Source organism: Sciurus vulgaris, assembly GCF_902686455.1.
Source record: "Sciurus vulgaris genome assembly, chromosome: 4".
In the NCBI taxonomy this organism is placed as follows: Eukaryota; Metazoa; Chordata; class Mammalia; order Rodentia; family Sciuridae; genus Sciurus; species Sciurus vulgaris.
Window position 1 is genome coordinate 187,534,137 of NC_136464.1, and position 19,893 is coordinate 187,554,029.

General features: G+C 47.5%; 1 protein-coding gene across 3 annotated transcripts; it reads left to right on the forward strand.

Annotated features, from left to right (window-relative positions):
* Positions 1-4,261: 4,261 nt before the first annotated feature.
* CHAMP1 (chromosome alignment maintaining phosphoprotein 1) lies at positions 4,262-12,396 on the forward strand. 3 transcript variants are annotated; one of them, XM_079136572.1, is made up of 3 exons: positions 4,263-4,593; positions 7,367-7,475; positions 9,732-12,396. In XM_079136572.1, the coding sequence occupies exon 3, from the start codon at positions 9,772-9,774 to the stop codon at positions 12,211-12,213; it is 2,442 nt and encodes an 813-aa protein (XP_078992698.1). In that variant the 5' UTR covers positions 4,263-4,593; positions 7,367-7,475; positions 9,732-9,771; the 3' UTR covers positions 12,214-12,396. The 3 variants fall into 3 exon arrangements, with proteins under 3 accessions (XP_078992700.1, XP_078992698.1, XP_078992699.1); XM_079136573.1 differs by lacking the exon at positions 4,263-4,593 and adding an exon at positions 6,245-7,115; XM_079136574.1 differs by lacking the exon at positions 7,367-7,475 and having other exon boundaries at positions 4,262-4,593.
* Positions 12,397-19,893: the final 7,497 nt, after the last annotated feature.

Genomic DNA, 19,893 nt, shown 5'->3' on the forward strand with positions numbered 1-19,893 from the left:
AAACTAACCTTCAGATTTGAAGATGAAAGAAAATCCTTCCATGATAAACAAAAGTTAAAAGAATTTACAAATAGAAAGCCTGCACTACAGAATATTCTCAACAAAATATTCCATGAGGAGGAAATGAAAAACAACAATGGAGGTCAGCAAAGGGAGGAACTACCTTAGAGAAAAACCACTCAAAGGAGAAACCAAGCCAATTTAAAAACCAAAAATAAGCCAAATGACTGGGAATACAAATCATTTCTCAATAATAACCCTGAACGTTAATGGCCTAAACTCCTCAATCAAAAGACATAGATTGGCAGAATGGATTAAAAAGAAAGACCCCACAATATGCTGCCTTCAAGAGACTCATCTCATAGAAAAAGACATCTACAGACTAAAAGTGAAAGGATGGGAAAAAACCTACCACACACACTAACTCAGTAAAAAAGCAGGGGTTTCCATCCTTATTTCAGATAAAATGGACTTCAAGCCAAAGTTAGTCAGAGGGGATAAAGAAGGACATTTCATACTGCTTAAGGGAACCATAAATCAGGAAGACATAACGATAGTAAATATTTATGCCCCAAACAATGGTGCATCCCTGTACATCAAACAAATCCTTCTCAATTCCAGGAATCAAATAGACCACAACACAATAATTTTGGGTGACACACTGTCACCAATGGATAGATCTTCAAAACAAAAACTATACAAAGAAAACACACAACTCAATAACACAATCAATAACGTAGACTTAACAGGCATATATAGAATATTCCATCCATCAATGAGTGAATACACTTTCTTCTCAGCAGCACATGCAACCTTCTCAAAAACAGACTATATGTTATGCCTCAAAGCAGCACCTAGTAAATGCAAAAACAGACAAACAAACAAACAAAAAAACTACCTTGTGTTCTATCAGCTCATAGTGAAATGAAATTAGAAATCAATGACAAAATAAAAAATTACTCTAACACCTGGAGACTAAATAATATGCTATTGAATGAAGCATGGATAACAGAAAACATCAGGGAGGAGATAAAAAAATTCTTAGAGGTAAATAAGAATGATGATACAACATATCAAAATCTCTGGGACACTATGAAAGCGGTACTAAGAGGAAAATTCATTGCATGGAGCGCATTCAAGAAAAGAATAAAAAGTCAACAACTAAATAACCTAACATTACAGCCCAAAGCCCTAGAAAAAGAACAGAACATCATCAAAAGTAGAAGACACAAAATAATTAAAATCAGAGTTGAAATGAATGAAATTGAAACAAAAGAAAAAATTCAAAAAATTAACAAAACAAAAAGTTGGTTCTTTGAAAAAGTAAACAAAATAGACAAACCCTTAGCCACACTAACAGAGAGAAGGAGAGAGAAAACTCAGATTACTAAAATTCGGGATGAAAAAGGAAGTATCACAACAGACACCATAACATAATGAGAAGCTACTTTTAAAAACTACACTCCAACAAAATAGAAAATATTGAAGATATCAACAAATTTCTAGAGACATATGCTCCTCCCAAACTGAACCAGGAGGACATACACAATTTTAACAGATCAATATCAAGCAATGAAAGAGAAGAAGCCACCAAAAGCCTACCAACCAAGAAAAGCCTAGGACCAGATGGATTCTCAGCCAAGTTCTAGAAGATCTTCAAAGAACTCATTCCAATACTTCTGAAAGTATTCCAGGAAATAGAAAAGGAGGTAACTCTTCCTAACTCATTCTATGAACCTAGTATCACTCTCATACCCAAACCAGACGAAGATACATCAAGGAAAGAAAATTTTAGACCAATATCTCTGATGAATATAGATGCAAAAATCCTTAAAATCCGGGCACATCGCATACAAAGACATATTAAGAAGATAGTGCACCACGATCAAGTGGGGTTCATCCTGGGGTTCATCAATGCAAGGATGGTTCAACATTCATAAATCAATAAATGTAATCCATCTTGTCAATAGACTTAAGGTTAAGAATCCTATGGTTATTTCAATTGACACAGAGAAAGCGTTTGACAAAATACAACACCCCTTCATGCTGAAAACACGAGTAAAAATAGGGATAGCAGGAACATACCTGAACATTGTAAAGGCTATTTATGCTAAGCCCATGGCCAACATCATTATTAATGGAGAAAAACTGCAAGCATTCCCTTTAAAAACAGGAACAAGACAGGGATGTCCTTTATCACCACTTCTATTTAACATTGTCCTGGAAATGCTATCCAGAGCTATTAGACAGACTAAAGAAATCAAAGGGGTACAAATATGAAAAGAGAATCTCAAGCTGTCACTATTTGCTGATGACATGATTCTCTATTTAGAGGATCCAAAAAACTCCTCCAGAAAATTTCTAGACCTCATAAATGAATTCAGCAAAATAGCAGGCTATAAAATCAACACACATAAATCTAAAGCATTTTTATACAGAAGTGATGAAACATCACAGAAAGGGAAATAAGGAAAATAACTCCATTCACAATAGCTAGACTGTGGAAGCAACCTAGATGCTCTTCAATTGATGGATAAATATACTGTGGTATGTACACACAATGGAATATTACTCAGCCATAAAGAAAAATAAAATTATGGCATTTGCTGGTAAATGGTTGAAGCTGGAAAATATCATCCTAAGTGAAATAGCCAAGCCGAAAAAGCCAAAGGCTAAATGTTTTCTCTGATAAGTGCATGACGATATATAACAAGAGGGTGGGTGGTGGCGGGGCGAGAAAAACCAAGGACCGTGGATGGTGTGGTAGAAAATGGGGTGGGAGGGTGGGGAGGAAGGATAGTGGACTGAGACAGACAGTGTCGCCCTGTGCACACGTATGACTCCATGAATGGTGTGAGTCTACATGGTGCACAACCACAGAAATGAAAAGTCGTAGCCCATTTGTGTACAATGAACCAAAACGTGTCTGTAAAAATAAAAAAGGTCTTAATTTAAAAAAAAAATCGCAGCACCTCAACGGAACTCAAACATCAAAAAAGATCGGAGCTTGAGGAGACACTTATTCTGATTTCGAAACATCACCCTAAGACCCCAGTGGTGCACAACAGGGTGCTGGCATCCAGACACGAACATCACGGAGAGACAGCCCCCGCCCAAACCCTGCACACCAGATGAGCAGGCTTACAAAGGGTGCCAAGTCCCTCTGCCGGGGAGGGCAGTCTTCCCAACAAATGGCACCGGGAAACTGGGCATCCACGGCAAGACAGACTGAGTTGACCTCACCTAGTGCCACGTGCAAACGCTGACTCGGGGCTGAAAACCTACGGTGACCCTGAAGTATGAGAGGAGAAGCCGAAAGCGTTCAGGACACCATCTGACAAGGAGTTTCTGGCGACACCAAAGGTACAAGGCACATAAAAGAGACAGACCGACAGAACTTCACGAGGGCTGACTTTGCAGGGGATGGTGCCGTCTCGGTTTACTGTGTGAATTCGTGTCTGAAAACATTGCTCACTTTATACATTGCGTTTTCGTGTTCACATTATTTTATGTTTTCGAAAATCCATAGTACACACTGTGTAGTATTTAAGACTCTGAGTGCCTGACTCTCATGCTGGAGGCCCGGGTTCGAGTCCCCAGCCCTCTGGGATTGTGGAAATAACAAACAAACAAATGAACCCAACTCACCTAAAACTCTTTGGAGGCATTTGTAAAAAAATTTTTAAATACTGATGTTTGAAAAGACATCCTTATCACAGTAAGAGGGCGACCCACGGACTGGGGGGGTACCTGGGGTTAAAATCTGCTGGAGAGCTGATGTGCCCAACACAGAGAGGTCCTATAACTCGAGCTCAAAACCCCGACAATTTGATTAAGAAAGGACGGCGGGTGCGCACGACCGCCTCTTTAAGGACGGCGGGTGCGCACGACCGCCTCTTTAAGGACGGCGGGTGCGCACGACCCTCTTTAAGGACGGCGGGTGCGCACGACCGCCTCTTTAAGGACGGCGGGTGCGCACGACCCTCTTTAAGGACGGCGGGTGCGCACGACCCTCTTTAAGGACGGCGGGTGTGCACAACTGTTTCCTAAGCGTGGGTCTGGGAACGGCCGCAGGCACGCACCCGCCCCAGAGACGCACTCCCACGGCAAGGCGGCCTCGCCCGCCCGCAGAGGGCCGCAGAGGCGCGCGGCACCCGCAGGTCAGGGTTCCGCGGCCCCGCAGGGCGGCCCGGGCAGCGCCGCACATCCCAGCAGCGCCACGCTTCGCGAGCGCGCAGGCGCAGAGGGCAGCCTGCCGAGCAAACGCGGCGCAGCACGAGCGCTTGGACGGTGGCGGCAACAGCACGGGGCCTGGTCCGGAGTCTCCAGGCGCCAGGGTCCTGCACGGCCCAGTCCTGCCCCTTTAAAAATAAGCCCGCTCGAAGGGCAGCAACAGGAGACCCAGGGAACTCGAGCGACGCCTGGGTTCGTCGATGCAGCGGAACCTTCCGGCGCTCGCCGTGGCGCGCGGAGGACGGAGGCAGGAGGGCGGGCGGCACTTCCGGGGCGGCACGCGGCACTTCCGGTTCTCCCCGCGTTCCGCCGCCATTAGGGATCCCGCGCCGCAGGCCTGTCCGCGCCACCTCGCCGAGGGTGAGAGCGGGCGGCAAGGAACGGGCGGGTCGAGGCGCCGTGCGGGCCGCGCGCTCTTTCAGCTGATGTGCGGTTAGCGGCGGCCGCGCGGGGTCGGAGGAGACCGCGCCCGGGGACGCGCCGAGCGGGGGCGAGCTGGGTGGGGAGGTGGATCCCGAGGGGAACGCAGGTCCCGCCGCGAGCTTGCGGTGCTGCCCCGCCGCGGGCGCGGGCACCCGAGGGCGGTGACGTTGCGAGGGACGCTGGCGGATGCCCGCGTGCACGGTGACTGGGTCGCCCTCCAGGCGACTTTTGTTGGAATCGCCTCACACTAATCAATGCAAGATGTAGTACAGGAACGAGGGTGTAGGAAGGGTGTATGGAAACCTTGTGTTTCCTGCTAAAATTGCTCATAGCACAAAACTACCCGGAGAACAGTTTGGTTAATTAAAAGAACTTCCAGGGATGAGGAGAAATGCTAAAGTGTATGTACACTGAGAACCCAGTTAGTTTTAAACATGCTCTGCATAATTGGGTTTTAATGTAAAAAGCCACGTATCAATGTATTTTAGAAGACAATTCATTGTGTGAGGCCTCCAGGAAGAAATTGGGAAGAAATGCTGTAGTGTGGGGTGTGGTATTGCATGATGGTGGGCGGGCAGAGCACCAAAGGTGCAGTCTGTAGTGGTGAAAAGTAGGCCGGGAGACATTTCTGTTAATTTGGACAATTTGTAGTTAGTATTAGGAGCTCACGAAGTTCCAGGAATTTTTCATTTTGGAGTCTTAAAGCTGGATTCTGGACTTTTCCTGGAATGGCTCTGTGGATGGTTCAGCCAGAGTGGGAAAGAGAGCATGGTGCTACAACAGACCTGGAATCAAGAATCCTTGGTCTTCTGTGGCTTCTGCTGACCTAATTATTGTTGTAATCTTTGAGCAGTCACTTCTGTCCCTCAGCATCAGTTTTCTCAGTTATAAAACAAAGAGGGTTGGACTCAAAACTCTGTTCCTGGCTTCTAATTATGGCCCTACTGACGAAGCATCTTGTTACAGTTCATGGCGGAGTAGTTTGTAAAACTATGGAGCTAAAATCTGTTCTGCTGACTTCTGCTGTTGCTTCTAGAACAGCTTCTGTGTTATCCCTAGTTTTTCTGCATGTGAAGTTGTGACTCATTTTCCAGTGCCACCTATTGTGTTGCTGTTTTGCATGTTCCGTAGTTTGCTAGTGACTCTTGGTGTGTTGTCCCTCCTGCCCAGAGCTGGAGACAAGAGTAGATGGAGTGTGGGGTGCTCTGCCTAGTGCAGAATATGGGACACAACTCACTCTAGTGCTGTACTTACATGGTTGCTATTGAATTCTAAATATTTGAAAAGGCTCATTTTGTCAGTTTGGGTCCTTGTACTGGCTTTTCAAGATCTTACTGAATTCCACTGTGTTCATTGGATCATGATATACTAAAGAGAGTCTGGAGAGACAGCAAAGGTCTGTTTTGTCCTTGGTCAGATGCTGGTCATCGGCCTGATCTTGGGCAAGTCATTTAATATCAGACTTGAGTTTCCTCAACTCTTAAGTTGAAATTTTAAAGTAGATGCTTCCAGAGACGGGGGTGCTCAGGTCACTTCTGATTTCAAAGTCTTTAACATTGGATCCTCAGCCTTCATAAGACAGGTTGGGATTGAGCATGTTTTCTGAGCACACACTGTTTCAAGGATGTACAGAGGTTTCAGAGGTGAGTAACTGGATAGTCCTGAATCAGGCTGAAGTGCCCCAGGGTGACTTCTACCCTGGAAGTAGCTTATAGCTGGGTATAGGGAGATTGGGGGATTGGGAAATTAGCCATTGTCTAAAAAGGTAAAGAGTTTGAGGGATGAAAAGACTTGCCTGATGGGTAGGTAGCAAGACAGAATGTAAAGGGCAGGAAGTGTCCGTTTAAAGATTGAGATTGAGAAGAGCTGGGGAGTTATATGTAGTCAGTACTTTTGAAAATGCATTCTGGTTGGGAGCTTTCTGTGCTGTGTTCAGATTTTATACTGCAGGTGTTTGGCAGACAGGGATTGTGAGCAGGCAAGTTACATTAGAGTTGTAGGGTTTGGAGTCGTCTGTGGTAGCAGGGTGATGAATGGGGGAGCATGGTCAGGGGTCAAAGAGTGTTGAACCATAGGGGAGACAGGAAGGAGTAGGTGGATACATAGGCAGTGATTTTCTGTGCATAGCCAGTGTATCCCATTCTGTTCTTGTCAGCATACTCAGCAGATCAGGAAGCTTTCTAGTTGAAATGAACACGGGGAGAAAAAAGGCCAGAGCAGTCACTGGGGCAGGTCTGCCCTTCCTCCCGTGGGTCAGAACACCACCATCGTGCCTCGTGCCAGTCCTCTTCCTTTTTTCCTGTGAGTCCTGTTGATTGTGTTGTTTCTCCTGCTGCACATGAACAATGTTGATGATCAGCAGAACATCAGCTCCTTACGATCTGCACCAGCAGGCGTGTGAGTGCTGTCAGAGAGTAAAAGTGTGGGTCACGTACCCAGACTGTGTAAGCTGATGTCAGGTGGGTCAATTTGAGAAGGGTCTGGTCCAACATGGGTGTAATTTCATAGTTGATTGTAATACACAGAGAAAAGAACAGTATCATGTGTGTCTACTGCAGGCTTTGGTGCTGTGTCCAGGCTTACTGGTGGGATCCTTCACTGTTGAAACGGGTCCCTGTGGCGAGAGAGACAAAGAACTAAGTGGTCCAGATGTTCATAGAGTTGTAATTTTGATTACCTTCCCTTTTTGTTTTTTGTTTGTTTTTTTCAGATTCAGCTTCTCATCTTTGCCCTACTGAGGCAGTTTTCTGTGTGTTAGAAAGCCATGTAGACCATCTGCCCTTTGAAGGCCACTTCTTAGGTGTCCTGTGAGACAGCTGGTAAGTGGCAGGAAAGAGCATGTTATAGTTTGTTTTCTTTTCCACACTAAAAACATTTATCCAGAATTTAATGTTCAGGAGAATATTTTATGATTAGAAAGAGGGAAAAGTGCTGGAGTTGTCGAGGAAAAACTCTACACACCTGTCTCAGTAATAGTGTGTGAAGGTGTGCTGAATATGCATGCCCCTGGTAGAACTGGTGTATGAAGAATGAATTCTTTGAAGAACTTTTTGAAGAAAGAGGTCATTTGAGTACAGTGATGTGACTTGGTGGCAGCAGACATGGGTGTTGGAACTTTGGTGGCAGGTCGAGGAAGGAGGGAGGCCAGGTGAACTCCTACGTGTTCTGTGATGCTTATGAGATGTGTGACATGAAGCTTCTTTGCTGCCAGCAGCTCTTGGCTGTTCACTGTCTCCACTACAGCCAGATGGGGTTATTGATACACATCTTTCTCTCATCTTCCTCTAAAGTCTTTAGTTTTATTGAAATTTGGGCCCTACGTGGTTAGCCAATGATTTTTGCTGTTGTTTTTTTTCATCATGTTTGTAAGTTAATGATCATTTTAGAGATTTTTCTTCAGAACTTAGTAACTATATTTTTCTTCTGGTATAGTCTTTTTGGGCCTTGAAATAATTTTCTAAAGCACAGTATAATTGCTGGGGAATGTCTATCTTTTGTTTAGCTTTAGATCAAAAAAAAAGCAAATGAGACACCAGATAGAGGTAGTTGAAAACAGCAGTCAGCAGTAGCATCTTTAAAAACAGAATTTATGGGCTGGTGGTATATCTCAGTTGCTAAAGTGCTTGCCTATCTTGCATGAGGCTCTGGGTTCAATCCCCAGTGCAACCCAAAAAAAGCAGAACTTATCAGAATCAGTCATGTTATCTAATCTTTCTCATCTGTGTTCTGATCCTGTGACTTCAGTGTCTGACTTGTGCTGCTCTCTGAGGAGCAGTCCTGTGGAAGGAATGTGCCATCCCCATCACCCTTAGCACACAACATCCCACATGCTGTTGGCAGTGGCTGTTCAAGTATCATTTGATGGAAAAAATAATCAAAAACAAAATTTTAGTGACAGATTCTCATGATGTTGCCCTGACTGACTTTGAACTCCTGCCTCAGTTTCCCAAGTAGTGGGGATGCTGGCACATGCCACTGTGTCTGGCTGATAATGAGAAAAGATTTTGCCGTCCACTTGGCATAAACTCAACAATGTACAGTAGTTATAAAAGCTCTGTTATTGGTTGCTTGATCACCTGCTGAGATTGGCATACCAGAACGGAAGTAGCAGTGACAGGAAGTAGAGAGGGAACAGTACACAGAAGAGTCTAGAGTAGAGTTGTACATGGAAATTAGTAAATGCTGAATGGTCCTCACATGGAGAAAGAGCTGTGCGATCAGGCTGTTGAAACAAGTGATTCAGGGTGAAAATATCAGGCTGGATTCTTACCTCCTTATACTAGATGGAGTTGAGTGACATGTATCAGGTTGATGGTGTAGCTCAGGTCAATGGTAGAGCTTGCCTAACCTGCGCAAGGCCATGGCTTCATCCCAGGTCCCAGCACTCTAAAACCTAAGGTCAAAAAAAAAAAAAGGTCAAAATTAGGAAAAGCTTATTGAATGGTTAAAAAAAAATAAAAAATGAGAAAGCACAATTTAAAATCCAGCTTTGCAAGATTAATAGCCTTAAATTTTAAACTTTTATGCAAGCCAGTGTGTGTGATGAAGAAAAATTATTCTAAAATTATGAGATAGATTATTTTAGGCCTGCATTTCTCCTGCAGATAACAGGTAGTTTGCTTCGAAATGGACATAGCCTGTCTACTACAGCAGGGCTGTAACTAAATTGCTTCTTGGAAAAGAAAGCATGTGGGTCCACACAGTGGCTCATTTTACAGCATTATTCCCTTAATCTCACATTCCTACCATTCATGTCTTTCTTCTATCAAGATGATGTATGTAAAACCAGCAGAGTATCTGTGACTCAGAACATTAGTTCCATATTCTTCTCTTAAAATCTTTTAGAGACCCTTTTTTTTTTTTTTTTTTTTTTTTGTGGTGCTGGGGATTGAATCCAGGGCCTTGTGCTTTCGAGGAAAGCAATCTACCAACTGAGCTATATCCCCAGCCCTTTTAGAGATATATCTAATAAAGCACGTGCTAGTCTAGATCTAAAATCATGCAGTTATAGGTAGGACAGCATTTTATTCAAAATAATGTCCATGAAAATAATTTATTTTTACTTTATTGCACAGTGTTGAAAGTTTTTAAAGAACATAGTCCAACAGAAAGAAGATGGAAGTTTTCCAGGAACTTCGGAAACCATCTGTACGTTTGGAGTGTGACCACTGCAGTTTCAGAGGCACTGATTATGAAAATGTGCAGATCCACATGGGCACTATCCACCCAGAATTCTGTGATGAAATGGATGCTGGGGGATTAGGTAAGATGATATTTTACCAGAAAAGTGCAAAGCTCTTTCATTGCCATAAATGCTTCTTCACCAGCAAAATGTACTCCAATGTGTACTATCACATCACATCCAAACACGCGGCCCCGGAGAAATGGAATGATAAACCAAGAAGTCAGTTGAACAAAGAAACAGATCCTTTGAGAATACCCCTTCTTCCTGAACACCAGAAAACGCCGTCTAATTCAGCAGAACTGAAACCTGGGACTTCCCTCTCAATAGAAACACAGAAACTAGGTCCAGTTCTGTCTCCAGAGTCCCCGGAACCTGCTCCTCTTGCACCCTTGGAGCTTCAGAAACCTGGCCCTTCTGTTCCTCCTGAGCAGGCAACTTCTCCTCCTCCGGAGCCTTCGAAACCTACTCCTGTTTCTTCTCCTGAGCTTCCAAAATCATCCCCTGTTGTATCCGAGTTGCAGAAGCCTGTCCCTGTCCCTTCTCCAGAACCACAGAAACCTGTCACTATGTCTCCTGAGCCAGTAAAGGCTGCTCTTGCTAACCCTAAGCCTCAGAAGCACTCTCACTTTGCAGACACGGGGGGACCACCTTCAGCCTCATCTCCAGAGTCACCGGTTCTGGCTGCTTCCCCCGAGCCTTGGGGGCCGTCCCCAACTGCGTCCCCAGAATCTCGGAAGCCCACCCGGACTGCCTCCCCAGAGCCAAAGAAGCCGTCTCCGTCGGAGTCTCCTGAACTTTGGAAGCCATTCCCTGCTGTCTCCCCAGAGCCCCGAAGACCAGCCCCAGCTGTGTCGCCAGGTTCCTGGAAGCCAGGGCCACCTGGATCCCCAAGGCCTTGGAAGTCCAGTCCTTCGGCATCTTCAGGACCTTGGAAGCCAACTAAACCTGCTCCATCTGTGTCTCCTGGACCTTGGAAACCAATTCCTTCTATATCACCTGGACCTTGGAAACCAACTTCGTCTGTGTCCCCTGCATCCTGGAAGTCGTCTTCAGTCTCATCTGGCTCCTGGAAAACTCCCCCAACATCTCCAGAGTCATGGAAGTCTGGACCACCAGAGCTCCGAAAGTCATCCCCTGCCTTGTCACCTGAGCACTGGAAAGCAGTTCCCCCAGTGTCTCCTGAGCTTCGTAGACCAGGTCCACCGCTCTCCCCAGAGATCCGTAGCCCAGCAGGCTCTCCAGAGCTCAGGAAACCCTCAGGGTCACCAGACCTTTGGAAGCTTTCTTCTGACCAGCGGAAAACTTCTCCTGCTTCACTTGATTTTTCGGAGTCCCAAAAAAGTTCCCGTGGTGGTTCTCCTGATCTCTGGAAGTCTTCCTTTGTAATGGAAACTCAGAAGCCCACTGTCTTCCCTGAGACCCGGAAGCCAGGTCCTTCTGGGCCATCTGAATCCCCAAGAGCAGCTTCGGATATTTGGAAGCCTGTCCTTTCTATTGATGCTGAGTCTCGAAAGTCTGCACTGTTTCCTGAGTGCACCAGAGCAGCTCCTCCTGCCTCTCCTGAGCCACGGAAACGTGTTCTTTTCCCAGAGCCCCGGAAGCATGCCCTGTTCCCTGAACTGTCCAAGTCTGTTGTGTTCTCAGAAGCTCAGAAAGCAGCAGAGCTTGGCGATGAACTACAGGTTGATGCCACAGAAGACCAAAAGTGTGATCTTTTGGTTCAGGAAGAGCTTCTGGCCACTCCTAAGAAACTCTTGGAAGATGCCCTGTTCCCTTCCTCCAAGAAGCTCAAGAAGGACAGCCAGGAGAGCTCAGATGCTGAGCTGAGCAGCAGTGAATTCCTCAGAACAGACCTGGATGCCATAGACATGAAGGGCCAGGAGTCAAGCAGTGATCAAGAGCAGGTGGATGTGGAATCTATTGATTTTGGTAAAGAGAACAAAATGGACATGACAAGTCCAGAGCAATCCAGAAACGTGCTACAGTTCACTGAAGAAAAAGAAGCATTCATCTCAGAAGAGGAGATTGCAAAATACATGAAGCGTGGGAAGGGGAAGTATTACTGCAAGATCTGTTGCTGTCGCGCTATGAAGAAAGGTGCTGTTTTGCATCATTTAGTTAATAAGCACAATGTCCACAGTCCTTACAAGTGCACAATTTGTGGAAAGGCCTTTCTTTTGGAATCTCTCCTTAAGAATCACGTAGCAGCTCACGGGCAAAGTTTACTTAAATGTCCACGTTGTAATTTTGAATCAAATTTCCCAAGAGGCTTTAAGAAACACCTAACTCATTGTCAAAGCAGGCATAATGAAGAAGCAAATAAAAAGCTGATGGAAGCTCTTGAGTCCCCCTTGGAGGAGCCGCAGATTTGATTTTTGAGCAGTTGTGAACACTTGCTGTACAGTGCTGTCTGTGGAGACTAGCTTGTTATGTAGCCTGGTTGGGCCAGTAGATGGTAATGTGTAGCATGTACTGTGTGTGATCGTCTCACTAGTGTTGAAAGGATAAGTACTTGGTCTTTTCCCCACTGTTATGTGGCTGTCTTGTAAATCAACTTTCTACTGTATATTTTAGATGGATAAACTTCTCATTTAAGTATATTTAAATAGTAACAGAGAAGTAGGCATTCTATGTAGTAAACAAGCAAGTTCTGAACTCCAGTTAAAATGTGTATGTGTGTGAAACCCAGTTTCAGACAATAGAGGTTATTAGGTGGAGGGCTGGGGTGCAGGTTAGTGGTAGAATACTTGCCTAGCCTGTGCCAGGCTCTGGGTTCAGTCCCCAGCACCCACAAAAAATTATTATGTGGAATGTTTAAGAATAGGCATGAAAAGTAAATTTGAGAAAAATTTTGTTCCCCTGAATGTATTTTAAAATCATAAGAGTTATTTTCTATTTGATTATGTAAAATTATTTTATAAATGTTGAACAGTTTTTAGATGCTCATAGCTTTTATGTCACGGAAAGCTGAGTCTCAGGGTTGCTGATTTTCTGCTGACAGGGAAGGCTGAGGAAGTCTTTGAAGTTGTCCTGCAGGGGCTGTGGGGAGGCCTGTGAGGGGCTCTTCTTGTTCTTGGTTATTCTAGCAGTCTTCCATCTGCTGTCCTGCGCTTACTTTCCTGTCAGCCCACACTATTGGATTACTGGGTGATCTCAGATGAGCTTTTTTCCCCTCTTTTCTGCGGTGCTGGTGATGAAACCCAGGACCTCACACACACTAGGCCAGTGCTGTACTACGAGCCGTAGTACCCCAGCCCACAGCTGATCCTTAACTGTCATGTGTTAGTGTTCCCTACCTCGTACTGCTGGGTTTAAGACCAGAGTAGTGGGTAGGAGTTGAAAGTCTTCCAGATTCACAGAGCTTTTGTAAATAGACGTTTCTGTTAAAGAGATATATCAGTTTTGTTTTCCACAGTTATGTTACTGTAAATACCTTGTACCTGTTGAGGATTATTTTATTCTAAAATATTTTGTCAAATGTGTATCAACCAAATTAAAAAGACTTTCATGTCGGCAGTGTCGTTTTCTTTGGTGTAATTCTCACTGCATGATATTCAGGTCTCTTTTCCACCACCTCCACTTGTTTTCAACGTAGCATTGAGCAGCGCTTTCTAAGCCATGTGTCCTGTGACCAGCACATTAGGGACGTTGTGCACTGGGAGCTCTGTGGGGGAAGCCTCTTCTGTGCACGTGAGCATATGACAAGCCCTAGGATCCTGTACTTGCCTGTCTCCTGCCCTGTGCAGCCTTGTGAAGCATGTGGTGTTGAAGGGTTCTGGCCAGCATTGCAACACTGGGTTCACTTAGCCATTTGCCCTCAAAGCTGAACCCTGTCCGGTGAAGCTGCAGTTCTCGGCTCTAACTCTTCACCTCTTCCTATTTCTTCAGAGCTTCAACTTACAGGACTGGACTTGGTAGCATGCTTCCTGTGGCAGCATCTTTATCAGTCTGACCCCCGCAGGCCTTTCCATTCTCGTCCTTGAAATTAATACTGTTAATGAACTCAGCCTGTTGTGCTCACATGCCATCTTTTACTCTGCATATATGGACTTGATGCCATTGAATGTTAGTTGACTGACTTGGTTATTACTTCTGCTCAACCTGAGCCTGTCTATAGGAGATACTGCTTTTGTTTTTAATATTGGTGTAGATTCTGTGACCTTTTTTGGGTGAGGACCTGGAGGGGTGTTTATCAAATAAGATCTGCAAGCATCACAAGGCAGTGTTCCTTTTTTAGTTGGATTATAGCCCAGGCCTAAAATCCCTGAAATTGTATCCTTCCTAATCTGGCCATGACTGTTGAAGTGTAATCGTGACCACGTGGTACATTAGCTTCCTTTTGCTGTCACAGTGCCTAGGATGTGGCTCAGGCCCACAGGTGCCCTATGATGATTGTGGTTCCCTGGGTAGAATGTGGGGTCACATGGCTTTCCCTCCTGGAGACTCCAGGAGAACCCACTTCTGTGCCCTCAACTGCTGGAGACCCTGCTCTTCTTGACTCAGTTCCCTTCCCACCTCTGCAAAACCAGCAGTGTGGTGGCTGTGACTGCTCAGTTGTTAGCCCTTTTCCAGCTGCTGCCTCCCTTTGCTCTGAAGGGCACTGTGGTCATCTCGACCTGTCCAGGTGGCCTGGGAACACCTTCCTGTGTCAGGACAAGCAGCTTTAGTCCTCTTTTGCTGTCAGCTGCTGTGATCCCAGGTTCTAGGGATTAGGACCTGGACATCTAGGGGTCTATTCTGCCTATCACACCTGGGCTTGGAAGTTCAGTTTCTGATTCCTTACCTGGCCTCCCATGGCCACATTGGTTTCCTTGATGACATGTCTGTCCCACTGCCTGTGGATCTAGGTCCTCCACTGCATGGTTCATGTGTGCCTCCACAGTTAACCCAACCACCCATAACCACAAGATAAGAACCCCCAAGACCAAAAAGGTGACCTCATAAGGTCTAGTTACCGTCATTGGCAAATTCCCTCCAGCAGCCTTCCTACCTTGGACACCTGGCTGGCTTGTTTATATTGGGTGTGCCTTCTCTGGAAACAACAGTAGACAGTGATGTACAGGGTCACCCCTACGTGGTTTCAGAAGCCCCATCCCTACCTTGGGGTTGAGTGGGTAGGATAGTCTGTCTTTAGTTACGGTTGTGAGTGGTCAATATGCCCTCAGTGTAAGAAACTGACAAGGTCGGTAAGTTATAGAACAGTGCCTACAAAGGCACACTTTACATATAAAAATAAATTAAAAAAAAAGATTCAAACACCAGAAGTTGGTTTATATTTTTAAAGTAGCGCTTAGGGAAGGAAATACACTAGCAATAAAGTCTATTTAATGGAGAGCCAGTTCAGTGTTAAACACCTGTCCTCCCTGCAAAGACAGCTGTGGCTTCAGCACACGTGAAGCAGGAGTTGAAAGAGGAAATGCGAATGTTGTAAGAAGGGCCTTGGGGTGGGGTTATGGCTCAGTGTGGAGTGGTCCTGGCATGTGCAACCCTAGCCCTAACCCTAACCCAGACACCAGGAAAAGCCAGAGCAAACCAGGCAGACTGGGAAGTTCCACAGTCTGAATCACCTACTTGTCAGTAAATAGGCAATGAGCAGAAGGATGAGGACTTGAGAAACATTAAGTGCATTGGATGCTGCTAGTTTGAACCCAGTTATTATGTGTGTGAAATTTATTTGAAACAATTTGAGAAATCTATTGATTTGGCATTTGATATTAAGGAATTATTCTTGATTACTTCCAATTGATAATATTATGACTGTATTAAGGAGTTCTTGCCATTATGTGACTGAAATTTTTGTAGAGGAAACCAGATGATGCTGGGATTTACTGGGTGAGTCAGTTCAGTGGGATGGGTCACCTGGAAAGTTCCAGGGGCCACTGTAGTAATAGCTGTATGGTCAGACACCAGGCTGTACTGTCCAGAAAGCTTGGGGGACCAGGGCCAACAGGCAGCCTGCAGCTCCTGTGGACCCCATAGTGAGGGTTGTGTGGGCAGAATGCTACCCAGAATCTTCAGGGGCCCTCAGCTCCCAGGAACCTCTGCAGCAGGGTCACATGGGCAGAACAACTACACTACCCAGAATACTCAGGGTACCTGGGAAAGCATGTGACCTGAGGCTTCCAGAGGACTACATGGTGAAGGTTGAGCAGCAGAATGAGACCACTGCCCAGAATCCTCAGAGGTGCCTGGGCAAGCATGTGGCAGGCAGCTGCCAGGAGACTCTGTGTTAAGGGCTACACAGGTGAGAGGTTCTGCACTACCCAGGATCCAATGGCAGCCTGCAATTCCCAGAGGCCACTGCAGTGAAGGCTGTCTGGGTAGAATGACATACTCCACCCACAATCCTTGGGGACTGCAGTTTCCAGAGACATCTGCCCTGGAGGCTACAAGGGCAGAAGTCCAGACTGTGCTGCCCAGAATCCTCGGGGGGTCCTGGGTGACATGCAGCCTGTAACTCCCAGAGATTCCTGTGATGAGGGCTGCAGGTAGAGTTGACTTCACTACCTACAATCCTCGTAGAGCCAGGATGAGAATGTGGCCTGCAGCTCTGGTCCACCTGAAATGGGTATGCAGGCAAAACACTGGACTACATTCCCACAATCTACAGGGCCTGCAGTTACAAGGATCCTCTGTGTTTTGGACCACAGGGCAGAGAAGTGACTGAACTACACTATCTGGAATCCTGGCAGAGGGAGATGCCAAGGTGAGTGTGCATTCTGCAACTCCCAGAGGCCTTCATGTGAGGGCTGTACAGACAGAAGGCCAGACTACACTATCCAGAAGCCCTGCAGCTCCCAGACACCTTCCCATTGAGGTCCACATCAGCAGAACTTTGAACCACACTATCCAGAATCCTCAGGGTGTCCTGTGGGCCTGTGACAGTTCCTACTTAGGTAGGATGGGCTGCAGCTCCCAAGGGCCTCTGAGGTGAGGGCTGTGTTGTAGAGTGCTGGACTCCACTACCCAGAATCCTGGGAGTAGCTGGGTGAGCATACTGCTTGCAGTTGCCATAGGCTGCTGGGATGAGGGTTGTATGTGCAGAACTCTTAGACTACGTTGTCCAAAATCCCTGGGAATGCTGAGTGAATGTGTAGCATGGGGCTCCCAGAGGCCTCCACAGTGAATTATCTAGAATCCACTAAGTGGTGTTGGGGTGCATCCTGCAACTCCCAGAGGCCTCTGGGGACTGTACTTCTGAGCAGGTACTCCTCACTTTAATGGTGACCACTTCTTAAAACCCATGATCCTAAATGGGCCCAGTCTCTGGTAAGTCACTCCGTTTCAAAGACTACACTTCCCAGAGGCCTCTGCAGTGCCCTGTTTCTGGCCTTCTGCCCTTGAGCTCACGTATGAAGTGTTCAGGGGGCTCCAAGTACTTGTCCCTGCCCGGCTGCAGCAGCTCTTGGCCTGGTGGAGTGTAGGGCGGGGTTGCAGGGAAGTGATTTCCTGGACTCCATATTCTACTCTCCTGAGATTCCACTCCATGATGCCACAGATAAACACAGCCAGATCTAGTTATGTTACGGGCTGATTTGAAAATTAAGCCAAGCTGACCCCATTTTGTTCAGACATCTTACCCTGTGTAAAATTGGACATCCTTTCCTCATGAGCCCACTCACATAGAAGCTAACACCTCTACCCTCATCCACTTGCACTCTGACCACAATGTTGTTGGATTACGGAGTTAATGCACGCTTCCCTTCCTGAGTATGTACAAAAGTGCAATTTCTGAGAATGTTATTTTCACTTTATGAACAAATGTATCTTGTGATCAAAACTGCCTCTCGCACCCCACTACTTTATTTTTTGTTGTTCTTAAGCTGCTTTCCACCCCAAATCATTGTTGAGTTCCAGTCTGCTTTCTGCTGCCTCTGACCTGGATAGAATAATCCTTTATCTTTTGCTTCGGAAGGATCCGGAGTCTTTATTTGGGATACTGGAATAGGGCCTTAGCAGTTAAAGCAGTGGGAAGGGATTTTATCCAACTGCAGCTCAGGTGGAAGGAGCAGAGGAGTCACTGGGAAGCCAGGAGAGGCCCCGCCTCCCGGCACTGAGCGCTCCTGCGCTGGGCGGGGTCGAGGGGCGGGGCCTGGGCGAGGAAGGGGCGGAGCCTCCGGATCCATTCCTGCAGTAGGTCCCGCCTCAGGTTGCGCTGCCCGCTCCCGACCAGCTTGGCAGAGCCCCTGCTCTGGGACCTGGTGGGTCACCCCACGGGGAGGGGCAGAGCTCCCTCCTCTTCAGAGCAGCGTAGGGAGGCGCCTGGCTTGGGGACACTGTGGGTCACGCCTCTAGAGACACCTGGGGCTCCCTTCTCAGAGCAGCCTGAGGGAAACGCCTGACTTGGGGACACTGTGGGTCACCTATCTAGGGACGCTTGGGGCTCCCTTCTCAGAGCAGCCTGAGGGAGACACCTGACTTGGGGATACTGTGGGTCACATCTCTAGGGACGCCTGGTGCTCCCTTCTCAGAGCAAACTGAGGAAAACACCTGACTGGGGGACACTGTGGGTCCTTTCTCTTGGGAAACTTGGTGCTCCCTTCTCCTCAGAACAGCCTGATGGAGACGCCTGGCTAAGGGACACTATGGGTAACTTCTCTAGGGACACCTGGGGCTCCCTTCTCCTCAGCGCAGCCCGAGGGAGACGCCTGGCTTGGGGACACTGTGGGTCATGTCTCTAGAGACACCTGGGGCTCCCTCCTCAGAGCAGCCTGAGGGAGATGCCTGACTTGGGGACACTGTGGGTCATGTCTCTAGGGACACCTGGGGCTCCATACTCAGAGCAGCCTGAGGGAGATGCCTGGCTTTGGGACACTGTGGGTCACGTCTCTAGGAATACCTGGGGCTCCATACTCAGAGCAGCCTGAGTGACATGCCTGGCTTGGGGACACTGTGGGTCACACTTCTAGGGACGCCTGGGGAACCCTCCTCCTCAGCAGCCTGAGGGAGATGCCTGACTTGGGGACACTGTGGGTCACGTCTCTAGGGACACCTGGGGCTAATCTCAGAGCAGCTTGAGGGAGACGCCTGGCTTGTGACACTGTGGGTCACATCTCTAGGATCGCCTGGGGCACCCTCCTGCTCAGCAGCCTGAGGGACATGCCTGACTTGGGGACACTCTGGGTCACGTCTCTAGGGACACCTGGGGCTAATCTCAGAGCAGCCTGAGGGAGACGCCTGGCTTGGGGACACTGTGGGTCATGTCTCTAGGGATGCCTGGTGCTCCCTCCTCAGAGCAAACTGAGGAAGACACCTGACTGGGGGAGACTGTGGGTCCTTTCTCTAGGAAACCTCTGGGCTCCCTTCTCCTCAGAACAGCCTGATGGAGACGCCTGGCTAAGGCACACTATGGGTAATCTCTCTAGGGACGCCTGGGGCTCCCTTCTCCTCAGAGCAGCCTGAGGGAGATGCCTGACTTGGGGACACTGTGGGTCCTCTCTCTAGGGACGCCTGGGACTCCATTCTCAGAGCAGCCTGAGGGAGATGCCTGGCTTGGGGACACTGTGGGTCACATCCCTAGGAACGCCTGGGGAACCCTCCTCCTCAGAGCAGTCTGCGGGAGACGTCTGGCTTGGGGACACTGTGGGTCACATCTCTAGGAACGCCTGGGGCTCCCTTCTCGAAACAGCCTGAGGGAGATGCCTGACGTGGGGACACTGTGGGTCATGTCTCCAGGAACGCCTGGGGCTCCCTTCTCAGAAGAGCCTGAGGGAGATGCCTGACTTGGGGACACTGTGGGTCACGTCTCTAGGGACACATGGGGCTCCCTTCTCAGAGCAGCCTGAGGGAAACGCCTGACTTGGGGACACAGTGGGCCACGTCTCTAGGGACACCTGGGCTTCATCCTCAGAGCAAACTGAGGAAGACACCTGACTGGGGGACACTGTGGGTCCTTTCTCTAGGGAAACGTGGGGCTCCCTTCTCCTCAGAACAGCCTGATGGAGACGCTTGGCAAAGGCACACTATGAGTAACCTCTCTAGGGACGCCTGGGGCTCCCTGCCCCTCAGCGGAGCCTGAGGGAGATGCCTGACTTGGGGACACTGTGGGTCAT